The sequence below is a fragment of the Nomia melanderi genome, chromosome 2, assembly GCF_051020985.1.
Source record: "Nomia melanderi isolate GNS246 chromosome 2, iyNomMela1, whole genome shotgun sequence".
NCBI classification, from domain to species: domain Eukaryota; kingdom Metazoa; phylum Arthropoda; class Insecta; order Hymenoptera; family Halictidae; genus Nomia; species Nomia melanderi.
In genome coordinates, this window is record NC_135000.1 from 4,451,781 (window position 1) to 4,473,759 (window position 21,979).

At 39.3% G+C, this 21,979-nt stretch overlaps 2 protein-coding genes across 5 annotated transcripts; one reads left to right on the forward strand and one right to left on the reverse strand.

The window, feature by feature from the left end:
* Positions 1-173: 173 nt before the first annotated feature.
* On the reverse strand, positions 174-16,043 carry LOC116425858 (uncharacterized). Of its 4 annotated transcripts, XM_076374524.1 has the most exons (12): positions 15,949-16,043; positions 15,547-15,836; positions 14,107-14,855; positions 13,393-13,592; positions 12,512-12,599; positions 11,343-11,654; positions 10,515-10,854; positions 9,018-9,313; positions 8,877-8,921; positions 6,623-8,796; positions 4,930-5,911; positions 174-4,160 (listed from the first exon to the last, which is right to left on the reverse strand). In XM_076374524.1, exons 11-12 carry the CDS (start codon positions 5,885-5,887, stop codon positions 3,601-3,603), a joined length of 1,518 nt encoding a protein of 505 aa, XP_076230639.1. In that variant the 5' UTR covers positions 5,888-5,911; positions 6,623-8,796; positions 8,877-8,921; positions 9,018-9,313; positions 10,515-10,854; positions 11,343-11,654; positions 12,512-12,599; positions 13,393-13,592; positions 14,107-14,855; positions 15,547-15,836; positions 15,949-16,043; the 3' UTR covers positions 174-3,600. The 4 variants fall into 4 exon arrangements, with proteins under 4 accessions (XP_076230639.1, XP_076230637.1, XP_076230638.1 ...); XM_076374522.1 differs by lacking the exons at positions 10,515-10,854; positions 11,343-11,654; positions 12,512-12,599; ... (2 more) ...; positions 15,547-15,836; positions 15,949-16,043 and adding an exon at positions 10,214-10,272 and having other exon boundaries at positions 8,877-10,101; XM_076374523.1 differs by lacking the exons at positions 10,515-10,854; positions 11,343-11,654; positions 12,512-12,599; ... (2 more) ...; positions 15,547-15,836; positions 15,949-16,043 and adding an exon at positions 10,214-10,270 and having other exon boundaries at positions 8,877-9,313.
* Positions 16,044-19,246: 3,203 nt separating this feature from the next.
* Positions 19,247-21,742, forward strand: ric8a (ric8 guanine nucleotide exchange factor A). The gene is made up of 10 exons (XM_031974179.2): positions 19,247-19,398; positions 19,481-19,620; positions 19,798-19,907; positions 19,983-20,278; positions 20,343-20,506; positions 20,595-20,859; positions 20,916-21,060; positions 21,140-21,287; positions 21,364-21,483; positions 21,556-21,742. The coding sequence occupies exons 1-10, from the start codon at positions 19,321-19,323 to the stop codon at positions 21,677-21,679; spliced, it is 1,590 nt and encodes a 529-aa protein (XP_031830039.1). The 5' UTR covers positions 19,247-19,320; the 3' UTR covers positions 21,680-21,742.
* The last annotated feature ends 237 nt before the right edge of the window (positions 21,743-21,979 follow it).

Genomic DNA, 21,979 nt, shown 5'->3' on the forward strand with positions numbered 1-21,979 from the left:
TCCGCTTTTCATGATAATTCCTTATTTTTATAATATGTTCTTGTAATATATTAATTTATTAATATATATTATAATATATATTACGATATATATAATATTGTCTTCATTTTTTTAAATATTATATAATAATTTCTGGATATTTATTCGGCAATAAATAATAGGCACAAGTTGCATAGGATTTCTAGAGATAATATATTTTATAACAAACTTGTACAATTCTAGCAACATATGTCCAGACAATGGAAACGGGTAATAATACCTGTAATATTTTTTTAATGGTGGTTAAGTGTAAAACGTAGTAACGTACGATTAATTAAAAGTGCGATTTCGTGTGTGTGTATACTCGTGTACGGTCGTATGTGCAAATTCCCAGCATAGGAAAAATCAGTCTTAAAAAATAATACAATGCTAAGTATACGTACAAATAAAAGGCAATTGTTTTTCTCTCTCGCACTCTCTCTCTCTCTCTCTCTCTCTCTCTCTCTCTCTCTCTCTCTCTCTCTCTCTCTCTCTCTCTCTCTCTCTCTCTCTCTCTCTCTCTCTCTCTCTCTCTCTCTCTCTCTCTCTCTCTCTCTCTCTCTCTCTCTCTCTTTTTCTTCATTCGCTTTAGCTTCTGATTATGTACAATCTTAATTCAGTAATTGATACGTCTAATGTGTTACAGTATTGCTCCTGTGAATTCGCAAAATTTAAGAAATACAGCGAGAAACGATACATGCTATTTAATCTTCGTTTTCATTTGCTGAGACTCGTCTTTGTGGGAGCCAAAAAATTGGAAATCGCGCGAGCAATACCATACGCTCTCGTAAGGCATCGAAATTTGCATCTACGCAATAATTAAAATTACGCTATATGAATATAAACTTCTGAATTTCGCTTTTCTTTTCCACGCATACACACATCCACCTGAACCACTTAAAAATATGTAATTTAACGCGACGGGTTTAACCTTTATTCTCGGATAAGATCATTTTCGCAATAAAATTATTTTTTGCAGTATTTAAAAGGACGTCTCTGACTGCGGATTTCAAAATGTTTTGTTGTTTCTAGCACCTTGGGTTATATTAAGTTTCCACTTTTCTCTGTCTGCATTGAACACACTGTATTAGTATGATTCTTTAATAACAACAATTACTTATTCAGACTTTTCGATATGCATTAAATATTACAATTATTTCTTCCTTTCATTTGAACTAGGTATTGTCTGCTTAGGCACTTAACAATTTCAACTATTTTGTTAGTCTCTCACTTCTTTTGTTCTACTATTGTTATAAATATCTCTATGTTTTTTAATTTTACTATTTCGTTTTTATTGCTATATGGCGGTTAAACAGACTTTCACGTCTAAGGTCAGTCGTTTTCTTTCTTTTCTATACATAAATATCATTCTATTTCATAATCGCATTGCGATTAATGCACAGGTACTGTGTTACATGTTGTATTTATAAAACTAACAAGGCTCAACTTTCATTTCATTTCTATTCCTTTACAAAAAGTGTAACAATGAACAAGAAAAATATGATTAGATTGAACTATTTCTTATTTCATAGAGTATCATACTTCTGTAGCTTGTATTCTCTTTGAAAAATTGAGCCTTACATTCCATATTATTTACCATTATTTTAAAAAGGACTATGGAATGCTGAGGTGAAAATGTTCCAAGGCAGCTTTGGTTTGTACTTATCAAGAAATATTCTGCTAACTGTACAGTGAAACTTATCCAGAACTTCAACGAATAAAATGTTCCTACAAAAACGTTTTTAGTTTCTATTGCATAGCTGACAAATTTCACTGTACAAATGGCTTGACATAAAGTGAACTCTTACTATCGTTGACAAATCGACAACTTGTACTATATATATAAAATCTGAGATCCATAATCAATGTGACAACAATTCATCATAAAAACAATCTTCGCTGTCTCTAATTCCGCGCCAAGAGCATCCTTGTATTACATATATAAATCCTGAAGTCTATGCAACCGGATGGACTCTGACTAAATGTATCTGTTACTTCTCAAGGGCGGACAACGGAAAACTAGGATATACCAAACTATACTGTGTTTCAGTAAATCATTGTATCCGGCCGTTGCACGGCGATGTTAACATGTTTAAGAGAAATGCAAGTCTCGTGGCTTATATTCTAGCTACGTCATAATTAAAATTTATATCTCATAATATAATATATTTCTCATAACTTATATAATATATACGTATATATACATATATGCGCGTCTGCGTGTGTATATATGTATACATATGTATGTATATTCTATTATATATACTACTCTTTTCTTCTGTATATATATATATATCAGCGTTTGTAAAATAAAATAAAAATACCACGGTTCCGTCGAGTTGGTAACGCAGGTTAGGTTCATCAGTCTTAACGTAAAATGAACAATCTTGTTCGTTGTACAATATGAGGTAGTTCGTTCTATGTGTTATTGTATGCATATGCGTAATATTGAGCAATATTGCAGCTGTATCCCAGGGCCATGATCAGTAACGATAATGTAATCTTATAATTACCAACAAATTAACAGCAATATCTCAGTCATTAACGAAACTAATGAAATCAATTCTATCTTTTCCCTTCCTCTCTCAGTATTCCTTAGATTATACAGCTCGTATATAATCGTATCCTACTGACAGCATTTAATGCTAAAGATAGGAATATTTCTCCTAAAAGAAAAATAAAACAATATTGCTAAAATAATATACAATTTTCCTTTCTCTCGTATCGCCTAACTTAGAATCGATAAGGCTGTCATAGTACTACTATGTCCATTGCAAAAAGAAATTAAAATACCGAATCACAAATAATAAAAGTTATACATGCATACTCACTGGTCCGAAATTGTTTAAAGCTTAATGCAATTATAATATTTGTCAAATAGAAGAAACATATAAAATTAATTCCCTTAAATAAAATCAATGGAGAACATTTACGCATAATTTTGTAAAATCTTTTTGCCTTACTCATGGTACCAAACTGCCAATTCCTGTTAAGGCGCAACAGTTTAGATTTTTCCTCAAGAAAAAGACACAATTTCTTTAATCGTTAGCATTAGGCTTTAACAACTTTGGAGCGCAAACTCTGATTACGTTTCAGTCTCTTGAGTCCACAATGCACTAATCAGTCTTCTGTAATATAATCCAAGCAAAAGATTTCATGAATCTCTATCTTGGTTTTCATACCAAGTTCATGGTAAATGTTTGCGTCATCATTGACATTCTATGGCTTAGTGTTGCAGCGATAACATACTACTAATCCCTGAGCTCCATCAAATGTTGACTTAATTAGCTTCTAATTTACCTTCACTTTTTGCCTATTTCATATAAATTCTCTTCGAAATATAAAAGTGATTGTCTATATACATGGTACCCTTATGAAAACCATCAACGCAACATAGGCTGCACGAGTATTGATAACTTTACAAAGTAATATGCGTTCCTCTCTTATGTTTCCCTCTAAACTGTTACTTTTAAGTCACCTAAGATCTTACGTTGTTGCCGTTGTAACCAAGATATAGTACGTTTAGTTGTTGTACGAAGTCTCCCAGTGACAATGGGAGAAAAAACAAAAGAAAGGTATACGTTAGTTATGGTTACACGAATCAGAACCAATGTCTTCCTCCTCTTTGATAGCCGACGTAGGCGGGACTATCACACGGACATCCGACTTACGACTCACGGAGAGGTCCTCCACCTGATCCTCGTTACTCTGCTGTTTCACAGAATGTATAACGGGGCTAGGACTGCACCGAGTGATGTCTAACATTTCCCGATCAATGGGGCCGTCTCTGGCTTTGTACGTGTCTAGCATCGACCCAGGATTTTCAATTACTGCGTTGCTGTTGTCGTTTTCGTTCTCGGACAATGCGCCACCGTATATACTTCCATTCACGTTGCCGCCGATTCCGTAAGGGAAACATGCGCCGCTGCCGTTCGAGCCGCGTTTAAACGGCCGTGATGTTGTAATGCCCAGCTTCTTCACCTTATCGTAAAGGGTTCGAGATGGTACGCCATACTTACGCGCCGCCTGCAGGGCACTCATTCCTGAACGTACAGCCTCGATAGCGGACATGATGTCGTTTCGTGTGTATTGCTTGTATCGTTTCCATTCAGGCTTCTGCGTTGGAACATAATTGACGATCCCTAAAAGTAAGATTATTATGAACCGTGGTCTCGGTAGGGCTGACCTGCTTCTTCAAAAAAATGTACTTTCTCTCTATTTTTTATTTATTATATTATTTTTCTTCTGGAAGTGATCATAAAATAAATAGGTCAGCGGTGCATTTAATGGTGAGCAAATTGGGTGCTTGAGGGCCGTGAACCTGGAAGGGCCCGAAGTCCTAAGCCAAGATAGTAAAATATTGTTCTACATTTGATGTGCTTAATAATTTTTTAACACTATAACTACCAGATGGGTCAAAATGACCCATTCCTAAATACTTTTTTTACATTTATTGAAAAAACAATAGGTCCTTCTCTAGGAAGTTTCTAAAGAAATTGTTTTAGTAGACAAATTTTGAAAAGTCAACTTGACTACTTGGTAGTTTTAGTGTTAATCTTTATCGAGTCTCCTATGAGCATTTTGCACGCAGAATCGCAGCGTTCTTCGTGTAAATCAAGGAAATAGATAAAATGAGGCCCTTTCAATGCTACCGTCGAGCCCCTAAAACCCAAATCCGCCACTTAGACGACGCAAAAGTTACCTGACTAAGATGCATTAGCTACCCTCATAAAACCCTTTCCAATTTTTCAAGAAGCCAAGCTGAAGACCTTCCAGAAAATTGATTTGAAGAAACCGTATAGCCGGTAGCTATTCTCTTGCATCATTTCACTGCTACCTAAAGAACTATGACACCTGGCTAAAGCTAAGTGTACCCTTTCCTAAAATTCAACGGTCCAGCTTCCTCCTTACCTGACTTAACCTCTCCAGGATACGACTGCGGCGAGGGTTGCTTGTCATCCTCGTCCATCATAGATACGTCCGTGTAAGGGCTGTGTGCAGGTTCCCCGTGAGCGATGTCAGTGCTGCTGCGCCGGTCGCCCTCGTGCGAGGAGCCATTGCTGTTGTTCCTGAAGTGATTCTCGTGGCTGTCCGGGTGCAACAGAGGGATGCCCTGCGAGCTGTCCGCGTGTCCCTGGCCCAGCACTGTCCTGAGTATCGGCGTGTCTCTGTTTATCATCATGTTGGAGAGCTTCTTCCGTTTCAGCGGCGAGGTCTCGAAGCCGTTGTCGTAGGAACCGGTGAGAATGGAATGTTGCGGATGAGTCGCTACTTGGTGATTACTGGAGTGCGAGGAGATGGGAATCCCCGATAGAGGCCACATGTGCAACGGCAGGCGGCTGGCGCTCCTCTCCACCGACGACTTGCCGTACACGTTGTAGGAAGTTCCAGTGGAGTGTGGCGGTGACGCGTGACCGCTGCTGTGAGCCGCGCTGCTGGTGCTCGTGCTGATCGCTGGCGGAGGAGACATCGAGGTTTCGACTTCCTCACGTCGGCCTTGGGAACCGTTCTCCTCCACCAGGCCCTTCACCTTCAACACCTCAGCGACCTTCAGCAGGCCAGCCAATTGCTCCTGTGCCACGTTCACCTCACCCCGGTACATGTACTCGAGAATGGCCTTGATCTCGGAGTACTTGACGTCTTTGAGGACGACGATCGGGTGTTTACACGGCAAATCGATGAACAACGTTTGAAAGTAAGAGGAGCAGGCGGCTAGTACCATTTTGTGACATTTTACCGAGGCACCGCCGTCCACCGCGAGCGTCACGTCGGTGAACGCCTCGTTCTGCAGCAGCTCGTCGAACACTGTCAGCAGGTTCGAACGGTGGTTGTTCCAGCGTAGGCAGTACTGCTGCGACGTGCTCGCCATGGTGGATGATCTTATCGGTGGGGGCTGAAAAAAGGGGTTGAGATCAGTCGGTTGATACGAGACAGGAGCGTTTTATTTAATAAGATCAAGGAATTCGAAGAGACTACTAAAAGAAAATGATTTGTTTAGGAACCTAGAGAAGCATCCCGTTAAAGAAATATTGTTCTCGTTCACTGCTTCAGGATATTCAGCTAATCGCAGAACAAAAAGAACGTCGCGTATAGAACGGCAACCCCGTCTTAATTAAAACGTCATTATCCACCCGTGCAGAGCAGCAGAACTTTGAATACCGTTTCCCAAAAGTCGTTAACCGGAGTCGGTAATTGTCCTTGAGTCGCGGTGTGACTCACTCACGTGGAACTAGCCCCCTCCGCCGTTAGGACAGTTCGCCTAACACCGAAAAAATGCGTAAAAAACTGCCAGCGGCGCGCATGTGCGGAACGGGTACCGTGCGGCCGACATACGCAGGCGGAAGTCGCGTGCAGTTCGAACAGTTCAATCGATTCACCCGGAATGAGGGGTTTAAATGTATAAATAAAACAGGAACTGACTCGCAACATCCTACCGCAAACACACCCTATACGCTATATTCGTCAGTGGGCAAATTGACAAAATTGATAACGTGACTATACTAGCAACATATAAATCCCTATGCTCACTAAATTGCTAAACAACGTCGCTTAAAGGGTGGCACGTATGATGTTACGTGACGCAGTATATAAAAAAAAAACTTACTCTCTGAGACGGTGCCTTTTTTTCCCCGATACGATGGCGCCGTGGACTTTCAAATGGCCGCCGAGGTGTACGCTAGGAGACGCACGGTTCTGCGTGCGTGTGCACTCGCATTCGCCGCACAGTGTGCCTTGACGTTCCTAAAAATCGGGCCGACTAAACGCAAGCCGCGGGTCTATCATTCACCCTCAGTCGTTTTGCATGGCGATCGGAGGCGCGTGCGCGCACGCCAACAGAACTGATCAAAACAAACCTCGTGACTTCATTCTCGCTAGCGGCTCGCATGTGTATGTGCGCCCGCGCTCTTGATGTTTTGATAGAGGCACGCAAGAAGTGTTACACGTACACGATGGTAAACACGAGTCGGTGCACACTGCCTAGCGACCGAGAGGCCAGAGGGAAAATTCTATTCTTCCAACGAAGAAAACTTCTGTAGGATCATCCGTCCTTTCTCGCGATGGTCTCTCACTGTTTTCATTTCAGGGGCCACGAAAGATGCCCGGCCACGTTCATCGTTTCCTTCCTTTTTTTTTTCCTCGAGCTTTTTCCTGAGACGTGTCCCTCTCTCCTTTTTCCCTCCTCCTCTAGGTCCAAGAATGTACTGGCGTTGATCGTTGCGATACGAGTGCACACCCGCAGCAGGACGAAGTTCTTAACGCGAACGGAAACCCTCTCCTACGACCTACTCGGCGACCACTGACGAGCCGTGCGTTTAGAAGAAGCACTTGCAGCCAAGCTGGTCATGGCCCGACTCTCGCATAGGGGTGGCCACGGGCGTGCATGTATTGGTGTGTTGCTCTATCTCTCTGCCTCTCGCTCCTTCGCCCTCTCTGTCCGCGCGACGGCTGGCTGTTCGTGCGCCTGTGTGTCCGCGTGCCTGCGTGTGCGTGCTGCGTGGAGAGCGCGAGTGGCGTCTCAGTGGCGTAACCGGCGGCTATGGGACGCCGCTTCTAATGCGAAATGTTTCGGGTAGATTTGTGCGGCTGATTTCTGAATGGAGTACTGCCGATAAGTAGGGAGTACTTGTGCAGTACGGCTCGAAGAATGTACCCCGACGGGCGAGCAGGGAAACGGTTAAGTGATTACGCAGATTCGCTTAACGGGCTCTGGCTATCGGCCGCAATGTGCGAGCATATTTTCACGCAGGAAAATTTTGGGCAAATTAAAGCGAATTCAGTATCGAACAGGGTTTCATTGTTTCCAACGCGTGATTTTTGCGAATGCGAAATTTCATTGCGAGCTTCATTTTTGTTGTTTGATGACGTAGCTGTTAAGCTAGTGGACGATACTCAGGTGATGGAAGAGTCTAACAAAGAGAATTGATGCAGTTTTTAGGTAGTTTTTGAGTTAGCGAATTTGCCATTGAAAGAAACTTATTTATGACAGTGACTTCTATGGAACGGTGTCTGAAAATAAGAATTTATATGATGATCGGTTGCCTACTAATTGGGGTCCAGTAATTGCCATTAGCCAGCACTATTTGTGTCAATAATGACCTGGATCCCGGTTCAGAGGTTCCTCTGCTGTTACTGAGCCACATTACGCGCGTCTACTTTGCGAAATTGAAAGCAACCCGGTTTGCAGGAGACAGAATAACTCTTTTTTCGAAAAAGGAAGCTAAAAAATGCGAAGCCACGCGGTTACGCCACTGAATAGCACACACGAGGAGAGACTTGCACAGGCATCGTCGTCCCTGGTTACACGAACGGCCAATCACGCAGCGTCTAGGCCAATATCCTGCGGGGTACGACGCATACACGTGCAACCAGTGCATACGTGCGGCAGTGTGCATACGTGGACGGCGATGCGCTCTTCTGTGTGCGTACACCCACGTCTTTTACCGGGGTATCACTGTTAGCGATGGCTCCTAGAATTTTTCTAGCTCGCGAGCTTTTGAGCAAACTGTCGTCTCGCGTTCTTTCATCTTAAAAATAATCTTAAATGATCCTTTTCCGTTTGCAATTAACCTTTTGCCGTCGAATGTCACTGCAATGGTAACTCTAAACTTTAATTTCTAAAATCCGAAGTTATGGACGAATAATTTAATTATTGATATAACGAGAAATGTGATTCTTCCTTTTCTGGCATTGTAATGCATAATTCGGATTTTCATGGAAAGAATTTTTAAAAGTTTGAAAAGTTCTTGGCAGAGGTTTAATATTCTTCAGTATTGTTACCTAAAAACAGATAATAGAATATTAATAAGTTTTCAATTGGAAAATATGTTTCAAATAAATTAATGATAAGATAGACTCACAATTATGAAGGTTTCGATTCTATTCCTAAATGCTTGAGATATATTCTGAAAAACATAGGATTCGTTATATGGCAAAGATATTTGGAATTTGAATGTAGTCATAAATTTTAGTTCATAGGATTTTTATGGCAAGTTGCAAACCAGTCCATTTTTAGGTCAACCAGTACCAGTGGCAAGGTTCTAAATTTTAGACGCTTTCACACGGAAATCTGAACCATCTCGAGCCCATCAGTTGCGCGTCTCCAGGCATCGAGGACGAAAAACCCGCGTGTCTGTGAGCGTCCCCGAAAATTGCCACCACGCCCTGGCCTGCGATGCGACCGCTGATTGCGCCTGCGTCTTATAAAATCCTCCGAATTTTTCCCAGGGTTCCGGGGCCCTCCAAGCCACGCAAATCAAATATGTGACTTATGCTGGCTGGCTTAATTCTCCACCCCCTACGAAATACCACATAGTCAGGCAAATACAACATAGACAGAAAAGATACTCATGCAATATTATAGCAAAAATTTAAGCCCATAGGAAATCAAGCAGCAATTTTTTAGAAATCTCGTTTTTGTATAAATATCTATCTACATATATTTGCTGGTTACCAAATGGTTTAAAAAAATGTTCAATACTAATATATAGTAACTACAATAAAAAAAGTTCTATATAACAGTAAAATATTCAATTTGATCAGAATTGATGGGTTTGAACTAAATTGAATAACAAGACATTCGAATCTTTTTACATATAGTGATATAAATTAAAAATCATTGGCAACAGAGGCTAGTACTCTGAAAATTAGCAGGTACACTCGTTAACATTACAACGGAAGCAGTATCAACGCTAGATAGTCAAAACTAGCGAAGCAAGAATTCTTTTTCTCTACCCAATCCCCTGCATTAATGAATACGCTTTACGATTCCGTGATGCGGCGCATGACGCGAATATCAATACAGAACGAGACTAATAAAACGTTTTGTCGATAGCTTCCCGTCCAACTATATAAATGCCATTTCCTGTGGATCGCCTCGCGAAGTGACATTAGAGGGCCAGGTCCGAAAATACACGCTTCCGATTCCCCTGTCTGCCTTATCTCGGCGAGTCCGTACGGCGAAAGAAGAGGACACAATAAACACAGACGATAGCGAGGTCCGACCGAAAAGAAAATCGTCTGCGCGTTTCCGTGCGTACACATGCGTGCCCGACGGTAGAGGTTATGCACACGAGCGACACGGTCCTATAACAACGCCACAGCGGTGACGCCGTGCGATTTTGAAAGAACAAAAACGTAAAGTTCTCCTGAAGTTATCCTTTTTCTACGAAACAGGAGGACTTTGTTTCTCTATTACCCCAAGTGTCGCTTATGTGTATACAGCCTGAGAGTCCTGCACACGTTGAAACGTGCGACGAAGCAGGCATCGCTACAAGCAACGGGTTTCAGCCTTTTTCATTTTTTGTTTGAGTGCAACACGTATCGTGAAACCTTGAAAGACTCAAACCTATCGCTTGCATCGTCGCAAGTTCAACTTGTATGTGGGGAGGACCTTCCACGCAGGCGACGCGTGTGTGCGTGTAGCGTCGTGGCCCTAAGCGTAGAGAAAGACGCAGGAAAAGGGGGGAATGCGAAGCTGCTAAGGTGAATCCTTGTACCGTTGCGCCATCCAGAGAAATTCCATATCCGACGCAGCCATGTAGAATGCATCGACCTCTGGCTGGCTGGATTCTAAAAACGTGGGCCGTTCGTGCGACGCTAATTCACCGGAATCGATGCCCTGTTATTACTTCTATGGCCGGCTATCAACGGAACTCGAAATTAGGCGCCGATTATTATCGTGCTCGTGTTGGTATATCGTTGCGTAATGCGGCCCGAGATTCTCCATTCTTCTTAGAGACGGTTTGCCACGTTTCAATGGTGTTCCAGAGTCGACAGTTTTTTTTTCTGCGTACCGCTACATATACGTGCCCTTCATTTTGAGAATGGTCTAAGTCACTTCAAGCATCAACAATTATATTACCTTATGAGTTGCATATGATATTACGCAGTCATAATAAATTCTCGTTCTTCAAGACCAAATATTGTATAAATAAGAATATTTCAGAAAATATTTGGTTTTGAAAAATGATGTTTTAAAATTATATAACTATATATTAAAACAATATATAGTTATAGTATAAAAATATTGTTTAATTAAATGTAATTGAAAATTTGTTTTTAGATATCTAGGAACTAAAGATATGTGACTTAGTCCACTTTCAAAATTAACAACGCATATATGAGTCAGATACAGTGGAACCTTTTCTTATCCGAAATAATTGGAAGAACGAGACAAATTACAAAAAAGTTGCAATGATCTTATCCTATCTAAACCTATATATTAGCTTGATTATGAATAACTACACAAATCCATTCAAGAATTGCATTCACTAATTTACATTTATATATAATTTACTTTATACTAATATATTATTTATACTTACAATAATTTACATCTATATTAGCAAAGGTTTGACTAAGGAAACAGATGTTCCACTGCATCGACATCGGACAGAAATATAATATTACAGATCCCTAGCACTTTGTCCAACAATCAACCGTCTCCTAAGCGATCCAAGATTTTTCAAAGCACGCCACAGAAATTGCTGCGCTTTCGGATGTGCGGGTCTGCCCGATGAAACACGCAGTCAGCGTACCGGATTTAGCAGCAGGCTGATCCCTCTTGTCTCAGAACGACCGGATTTTCGTGAAAAAAAGTCAGGACCGGCGAAAAGCGTCCATGAGGGTGCGGGATGCTGAAAGTAGAAAACGATCAACCTTTTGCACTAGAACATTTATGCCATGGTGAATAGTAAATTTGTTTATTTAGGGTAGGTAAGGTAAGGTAAAGGCACCAGTAATTGACCTGGTATTAGTATGACTATTTTTCAGGGAAACATAAAATACAAGGTTTTCAAAGTAATAATCCTTCCTGAATTACATTGTTCATCACAAAAACTAACAATTTATTTCATTGACGTTGCTGGTACGCTTCCAACGTCTAACATAGAATTAACTCCTTTCCATTTATATTTGTCCTTTTACTTTGAAGGTGATTAAAGTAATCCCCTTTGGCATTTTTGGTTTTACTATAAGTAGTCAACTAGTAGCTAATTAATATGGCCACTAGTTTTCTCGTTTCAAAGGATGGTCAATCAAAACTTGGATAATATAACTATTTTAAAAAGTTCCCTTTGTTACATAATGTAAGAAGTTCAAACAGCATTGTCACGCTCAGAGTTTCTCTATTTAATAAACGGACAAGCGTTTCCTATTATTCACCCAAAACATTTTTCTTAGCTAGTCAACTATTGGTGCCTTTACCTTAAATATTGAAATCAATGAAACACGAAATCACGCGCATCTAAATTTTAACTGTAAATTCTGTCTGGCCTTCAGTGCAATATATTGTTGGTATATTTGAGAAATACACTTTATGTATAACGCCAAACTTTGGCAGTGCAGTTCGAGTGCGAAAAGTTAAAAAGGAAAGCCAGCCGTGGAAACAGGAAAAATAAATTCTTCGGTGAATAGCGTCCGTGGACGTATTAGTGATAGATATAGCAACGTTGCACATTATCTATGAGCAAAGTGATGATAGAGGGATACCAACTGTTAGCTTATCGGCTCTACAGATAGCACGGCAGTCTAGATTCCGTATTCTCGCGTATTTTGTCGAAATCTTCGGCCCGCTCGTCTGGCTGTGAACGAAAACGAAAAATTCATCGTCATTAACACTTGAACTACCGTACCAGTAAAAATGACTGATCTCGATTTGTTTGTTTCGCAATTATTGATATCTTAAAAGCATTTGATATTTGAAATGATCTTGAAAAGAAATAATTTCATTTGAATACTACAATAAATGTCTGAAGAAACTGAAAATAATCTATTGCCACAATTTTTATAGGGATAACATATTAATCGTATTAAATGCTCGGTACCTTCAGTGAAACGAAGCGTTAGGTCGGTGCACATGGATTGTTGGATTTTGCGGAAAAAGGGAAACCTTATTCGACATTCTAAAAAACGTTTATTCGATTCGATACGTTTTTGCTTTTTATTTTGCAAAGAGACAGCGATACGAAGTTTTGCAGCATTTTTGCAGTATTATTCCCAAATGCGTTCTTTATATCTTCAATTGTTTTTGCAGCGTTTTTTTCGAGGGTGAATTTGTATAAGAAAATTGTGTTTGTTCATATAAATAGCGAAAATTCGAGTTTCAAGAGCAGATATTATATTACCACAATTACATTACCACATAATGTTTAAAAAATTTAATATCCGTCAAATCGACAAGTTGCGTAAATCTATTGTTAATACAAGGTGTAGCAAAAAACCACACTTTATTAGCTGGTAAAACGTTGAATTTTATTTTTATATATTTTTTTGAATTTTTAATCAAAGCGTGGTAATATTTTTTTGCGACACCCTGTAGAAAGACGGGAAAAATCGTATGTGGTTCGTACGAACGATAGAAGAAGATGGGCATACCGTTACACGAGGCTAGAGACACATGTGTAGGTGAAAAGTCTTTTACAGGGAACTTTTACACGGGTCCGGGCCCAGTTTCAGCTGAAAAGGTGGATGTAAGCAGCTTTTCAATCCCTCGCAGGAACCTGTTTTCTTTTTCATGCGTGTTCCTCTCGCGGTTCGATCGGGGCCCCACGAATGTCTGATTTCCCCTTGTGCACCTGGAAAACCGACATTTCATTTTGGATGAAGCAAAAGAGAATGGAACGATGGAATTCACTTGACGCTAGAACCACCGAGCAACTGGAATAGCTTGTTTAGAATTTCTTGTGAAAATTGGAATAATTCTTGAGATTCAAAATGCAAGAGGATTCTTATCAAATTAAAATTATGGAACGAGTTGTTTTATACTGTCTGATAATCCTAGTTGTAATTCAAATATTGTTCATCTCAGGCGGAATCATATTATAATATTATAGTTATTATAAAATTATAATGATATTATAATCATGTTCACAAGTAATTCTCACTTATCACTACTCCTATTCAATTTCTTTGGTACGAGCAATTTGTATCGAATAATTACTATTTACTAATAATAATAATTACCAATCCATCGTTGCTAAAATATAATAATGCTATAATTATTATTACAAATAATTCTCACCTATCACTACTTCTACCTAAATTCTCCAGAAGCAATTTCAACAAAATAATTACTAATCCATTGCTCACCGAGTTATCCACTGAATGATGCTTAATATGACAAAGAGCAGCGAGTTAGGTCAAAAGTCATAACAATGGGTTAGGTCAGTCCAGTCGACCATGTTACAAAGTTACAGGTGACTCGGTGAAGTGTCGGGCAACGGGTCAAGTGACGGAATTATTGTAGTCCCCGCTGGATCAGTCTCCCCCACGGGAATTCCCGTTTCAGCAAGCTGTTTTGCATATTTCCTTCTTCTTTGTTCGATTGCGCAATCGTCTCTATTTAAAGAAAAACAGGAGAAAGAGAGAAAGAAGGGAATTACGTGGCGGGACGAGCGACGCAGGTGAATGGGGCGTTGCACCCGTCGCAAGCGATGAATGGCCGTTCCGCAGCGCGAGGTGAAGGTTGTTCTTAAACGGCAGAACGACCAAGTGCATTCGGTTACACAGAATAATTGCACTTGACGCCCAAAGGTTCCCACCAGACCGGGAATACTTTCGCCATTGTAAGGCGAACAATGTATCAGCAGGTAGCTGATCATCGATCGGGGTCCCTTCGGTCAATGGCCTTGCAATGCACCACCGAGCCAGGCCCCCCTCCTTTTCACGTAACGCGACCAGTACAAGGTGTTAATAAAAATCGGACAATCTCCCTCTTGATTCCACGCATCGCTGGATCAAAGCCGCCAATAGGTCGCTAACAGTATCCTCGATTATGATCGGTAGAAAGCTGACGTGTAACCCTTTGCACTCGGGAGCTGACTTTTAGGTACTTGAGTCTATGTGGTAAAATCATAAAGTTTGAGAGTTAATATTAACGTTGACTGCTAAGCTTAAAGACAGTTGTAACTCATAAGATAATTGATGTTCAATAAAACTGTTCAGCAAGTAGCTACGCGATAACGTAATAACTGTGATAATTAAATAATTGTTCCTTTACCTTTGCTATAAGAGTGTAATTGATAAAACGCGGAAGTTTTTTCGCGGCAGTCGACGCGTTAAGCTTTGTTCCTTAAGTTACGTGTGCTTAAAAAGGCAGCAAAAGCTAAGTTTCAGAAAATGTCTACGTCCCCTTAGGAAACATTGAATATTTCTAGGGATAAACTATCAAGTGGCAGGCCATTTACAGTACAACGGTTGATCATTAACATACTAATATCTAACAAAATGCAGCTCAGTATTTTTCAATGTTACTGTTTAAGCCGCTCAAGGTAATCCTCCTGGGATCTTAATCCGTTAATCCGCTATTATAGCAAAAGGTGCAGATACAAAACAATTTGCCAATTCTCAGTAGTTCCAGTGTTGACATTGTTTCACAATTGCTTTGTAAATCATGATAAGACAATCTAGGCCTAACAAGACGGTCAACTAGCGTCTCAACTGTTATTCTAGGGAGCAAAGGAATCGACTGCAACGTTTTCCTTGCAATAAGAAAAAAAGAATAAGTAAGGTGTATCGGATAGATGGTACCCTTGTGTGTAGGGCTAAGGTCTGTCTGTGGTAGGCTAGTGTCAGTGGGTCGACACCCGCAAACCGGTCCTGGTCACGTGGAATGTGAGCCCGCAGTGCGATGTTGCCACATATATGCATGATTTCCCAAAAGTGCATCCACCAGGCCCTGCTGCGCGGACACGCACACGTTGCGTCCCCACACATGCACTCCCTCTTCACCTCTCCCTCCTCCCCTTCGCTCTGCTTGCCTTTCGTACGATTTTGGGAAAAAACTGTGACTCCAGGGCCTGGGTTTCACCAACCAGCCGCTGAAATAATATTCAGATGTTACTTCCCGGCAACTTCTGCAGCCACGTGTGCTTCACCGTGTCGCTTTCCACTCATTCACCACCGCGAATCATTCAAACAACGACGTCTTACAATTTTCTATTTGATTCTGTAAACAATCTGCTTGGACGATCATTTTAGCACGCTGTAGTTTCCCGTTGAAACATCAACGTGAATAATACAACAACTTAACTATAGCGTGCCAAAAGCGAAATCGTTAATTTAAAATAATAAATAAATAGAACGAAGAAAACTGATTGGCAATGTTCCAATACACTTTTACAGATTTATTGATTCTTAAAAGTGCATACTAAAGATTATCAAGCTTTCATCGACACTCTACAATCTACTCGATGTTATGAACAATCTGCTTAGAAAGAATACACTATAATTCAGCACACCGCAGCTTTCCATTAAACCATCGACGTGGATAATGCAACAGCTGCAGCGTACTAACACTAAGACTGTCAATTTAAACGAATAGACAAATGAACTGAGCAAAGAAGATAATTGGCATTATCCTCATGCACTCTTACGAATTTTCTAACTCCTAAAATTGTAAACTAACGTTTCCGACATTAGTTCATAAACTTCCGGCGAACTTTCCTAACGAGTCGTTCCTAAGCATTTCCCGGATAGAACCGACTTCGCGGTGAACCCCGCCGCGCTGCATTTTTCTGTACAAACACATGGAAGTCGGCCGCCTCGTGTGCAACAAGCTAATGTATATCGTAGGGGCTCTCCAACGGCGTAGAAAGAGGGGCGACGACTTCTACGCCAGGTCAGACTAGAAAGTGGCGCATAATTTACGCATCTATGCGCGCGCCATTCCCGCCTGCTTGGACAACCCTACCCTCCAAGGTCATCTTTCTTCTATTCTACCGGCGTCCTTTTTATGCCCGCTCGGAACGGGACAGAAGGAGTTTTTATAGCGTCGTGTCCTTGGAGCCCGACAATGGCAGCGTATTTCCTGTGAGGCACCTGTTGTATCGTTGCTCTTTTCTCGGCCACGCCTAATGTGCACATCCGACGCAGATCGGCCAGCCGTTTTCCTCTCTTATTCTGTCCCCCTTGGTTCTGCTACTGCACGGAACGATTCCTCCCCTGCGAGCGACGGACAGAAATAGTCACTGCCCTAACGGAGAAAGAGGCGAGAGTCCTTTGTAATATCGGAGGAGACTGTGCGAAAGTAGACGATAAGAATAGTACAGATAGGCTGGAGCAGAGATGCACGGGGGTAACAGGCGTTTTGTTTAAACGCGGGATCGTTGGCTCGACGATAACTTGAACAGAGAGCTCCGTGTGATCACCTCGGGGTACAAACTTGCGCAATTTCCCGATGAAACTTTGGGAATTGCGGCTTGATGCTCTACGCCAATGTACTCCTCCCAAGAAGGTGCGACGGAGATTTATCTAATTATGTTCTAAAATAGAGATAACATAAAGAATTCATTAAGATACTAAATATATTCTTGGTTTAGTGAATACGTATTATAGGAAGAATTTAATTGAAGATTGTACCTTGATATATACCGACAATATTTTATTAAATAAAATGTATCTTTCATAAATGAAAGATCTCCTCGACTTCTAGCATATCGCGCCATGCGTTGTAATAATAGATATAAACACGTGTAATTTTCTATTCTTCGCGACAGTATATGAAATGTTGATCATTATAAATATGTGACGCCGGTAGCGAAAATGTTAAGAAAAGAATTAACACTAGAACTACCGTACCAGTCAAACCGACTGGTTTCGATTTGTTTATTTCGCAATTATTGATATCCTAAAAGGATTGAATTGAATTGGAAATAAATAGTTTCACTTAAGTACTATAATAAATGTTTGAAGAAATTGGAAATAATCTATTGTTACAATTTTTATAGGGATTACACATTAATCGTATTAAATGCTCGGTAGTTCTAGTGTTAAAGCAATTGTGTAGGTGGATCCCTAAAATTAGACTTTCCGTCGAACTGGCGGAGAAGAGAAAGTTTGAAGAAATAGCAATATCTGTAATCGTGTAGCAATTAATAGATTCTACGCCATTGCACGGTTTCCCCAACGCCGACGTTTCTTCCGATTCGAGCATCGTAATTTCTCCTCCGGGCAAAAAAAGAAACAGAGAAGAAACTTCGGGCCGAAGCCCGAACGATTACAGGGACGTGATGTAATCCGCGCTGGAAGGTCGAAGAAATGCCTGGAAGAAAGTCGTTGAACCAGATTGTCGTCGGAGCATCGACCACGGGAGCTGACTGCCGCCTAAACACTACCTCTGGCAAAAAAAAATTTTGATTGGACCAGCTCTATAGTCATTACAAAGTATAAATAATTATAATAATAATGAAGAAAGTAGAAGGGAACAGTCAGTTTTGCATAAATAATAAAATTAACGTACTTACATATTAATAGATCTTAGTATTTTTATTAAATATTCCATTTTATTCCTTAGATATAGGTATATACGTTATTATTTGCTATTTAGTAAAGTTAAAATTATAGATATTTGTTTATAATAGAAAAATTGTATGTACAATTTCTGATTATTGGATTATTAGAATGTGTCGTGTATTTGTTGCGTTAATAAATGTAGAAAATGTATTAAATTAGAAACTTACGTTAAGTGCAACATTTTTTGGTTATTTCTTCCCGCGAATTTTTCTCTCTATATATGACATTCAAAATGTTCACAGTTTTCATTGAACGCTTTTCCAGGATTATTGGAGTCACGCAAATAGGAAACCTGTTTCTCGTCGATTGCGAGTCCCACGCCCTTTTTGTGGTTCTTTCGTCCCTTAGGAACGCCTTATGTGTGTTACAGGGTCAAACCACGATGAAATGTTGCAGAGCGGTAACGTTGTGGTTAATAAGGGTTCGGCTCGACACCTGAAAGGATCATTACATGCATGAATCGTGGGAAATGTGTGAGGATATAATGGGAAATAATTAAAAAGTAGAAACAGGCATTTTCCTTGCAGACAAACTCTGAGCAATTTCTATGAATTCAAAAACAACTTTTGTCTTGCAATCAAGATGTAGGTACTGAACGTTACCATTTATAAGATTTTAAACCGTTACCATTTAAACGTAGTGGCTTGTTAGAATTTTAGTACAAGTTATTTTCATTGTTAAACGATAACACATGAAAACTTACTCTATAGAAATCAAGATGAAGATCCTTTACATTTTAATTGGCCTGTGAAGTTCACTTTAAAGGTTACACATTTTACGAGCAAAGTAAAATTAACAATTCCCGTCGAATTCAAATGTATTGCTACATAGTCACTATAATTTTTAAGAACACGGTGCAGTCACCTAGCGGTAGAACTAGGAACCTTCATATCGAATACCAGTTGCTCGAATTCGTGCAATAAAACGTCGTGCAGACGTTCACGATCTGTCAATCCATCGAGGGATTGTATTTGTTTTTAATTTTGAGAAATATAGCATGCTCATATCAATATGGATTCGTTGGTACAGAAAATAATCTCTGATTCGACTGAGGAGTTCCCAAAAGACATAGCTACTTTTCAGGAAAACGTGAGTCTTCAGTTTTTCAAATGTAGTTGAACTAATTGTTATGTATACAATTACAATGGTACATGCATGTATTGTTTTTTAGTATGGAACCAAGACTACGTTCGAAGAATTAAACAAGGATCAATTACGGGAAAAGTTATGGCAAGCTCTGTTTCTTCAGATATCTGATAATTCAAAATCTCTCATTCATGAACAATGTCTATCCACCTTACGGATTCTTAGGTATTGTTACAGCACAAAATAATTATATACAATGTTTATAAGTTTCTTGCGCTGATCTTATTCTTTTGTATCAAATAAATTTTTATTTCTAGCAAACTGTTAAAGCTTTTTTTACATGTACCGATAGCTTTAGCAAATATCGTAAAGTAATTCTGTTATTTTTCTCCATTGACATAGCCGCGATAAGACAAATTTAAATGAATTAGTGACAATCGAAAGAATAAATCTAATATTAGATAAAGCAGCTTTAAAAGATGCTGATTCGGAGAAACAGACTTTCACTGGTGGTAAGTATTTTGCATATAAAACAGTGCAACAAACAAGAATCTTTTCTTTTTTAATTCTTTCGTTTTTTTCCACAGTTACCACTGAAGCGTTAAAGTTACTATGCAACCTTATATTTAATAGCACAAACGTACAATATCTAATACCGAAAACATCTTGTTTACCTTCTCTCGTTGAACGAATGAGACGATATAACAAAACTACTTCTTACGATGTAATGTTATTTGACACAAGAATTCTATTTTTAATCACTGCAATAAATAGTCCCACACGAAAAGTAGTCAAAGTAGGCTTAAAAGGAGACGAATGTCTCATTAAAATGTTGGAAGAGATAAATATTCAATGTGAAGAAAAGAAAACTGATCTAATTAAGGTACACTCATAATTAAACAGCAAATAAAAGTAATGAAACGTTAACACTAAATTTTTACTTTTAGACGGATACTGCAATGTTAGCATGCGAAGTATTAAAAACATTATTTAACTTATACATGTGTGTTGATGATTCAACAGATGATAAACAAGAAAAAGATAAGAATTTAATGTCAAACCTGTATAAATTACTGTTATTTAAGTGCGAGAAAGAAGACGATCTGCAAAGGTAGATTTTGTATAGTTCAATTCTTATGTAATCCTAATTGAATCAACGATATTACATTATTCTTATTCTATATTAATTTTTGTTATAGCAATATAGTTAATTTACTGACAGTTATGCCATATAGCAGTTACTCTGCAATCATACCTTCTGTACAGTACAAAAAGAAGCAATGTCCTAAAACGAAACAAGTATTCCAAGACGTGGATATGACAGCTGTATCCATTCTATTAAAATTTCTTGATAAAAGGTTAAATTGCAAGGATGACTTGATAGGAAATCTTAGTCCGATTGTTACTGTTCTTATTAGAATGGTTAAAACTGAAAGATTAATACGAAAGTATACTAGGCTACAGGTACAAGAAATCATTTTCTTTTTTCTTCAATGTCTACAAGTTTGTTTATTTTTTAGATTTTACCTCCTTTGAAAGATGTAATGCATCGTCCAGAAGAAGGAACGACTCTAAGAGCAAAGCTGTGTAAACTGTTAACTATTCCACTGACAGAATTACGAGACCTGGTTGCTGAATTTCTATTTGTGCTCTGTAAAGAAAATGGTGCGTCTAACGAATTTAATGAAATTAAATGAAGAGATAGATGAATATCATATATACATGAAAAAAATGTTACTTCCAGTTAGTCGCATGGTAAAGTACACAGGATATGGTAACGCAGCAGGCATGTTTGCGAACAAGGGATTATTAGGTCCAAATAGGAAGGAGGCAGATTATTCTTCGGAATCAGAGGACAGCGAAACTGAGGAGTACCTGAAGCATAAGGAACAGTTAGTATAAAGGATAAAAGTAATATCTTCTTAATCTATTAGCTTTCCTCTTAATAATGTGTTCCTTTCATTCAAGAATTAATCCGGTAACTGGTTGCTTTGAACATCCAAAGCCTAATCCTCTAGAAGGAATGTCAGAGGAACAAAAGGAGTATGAAGCCTTGCAACTTGTAGGTCTTGTTGACAAATTAACAAGGTTGGAATTATCATAATTATCTTCAACTTGACAGTATTCATGTTTCAGCATTTAACTATGATATTGTTTTAGGCAAGGAGTCGTGATGCCCTGTGGAATTGGGGAGGATGGAAAACCAAAGCCAATCGAACACGTTCTCGAATTACAGGAGCAACTACCGAAACAGCAGTACCGTCATAACTCAGACTCCGATTAAGCACTGAAAAATTAAAGCATATTTATTGTAACGAGTATTTATGAAATATAGACATGCTATGTGCTTAAACGTTTTACAAATCTATGTACACCTGACCGATTTATGCGATCTAAATTTAGTAACACCGAATAGATAGTACTTTTGTTTTCTAAAATGTCAATATTATTATTAGTTTGTTAAGTTATATAAAATAAATATGTATTTCTAAAACTTATACCAGCTTTTTTTTTGCAATATTTTGTTTTCTCTGGCACCGACAAATTCTATTTACTCGGTTTTCATCCGCGTAAAACGAGTCAG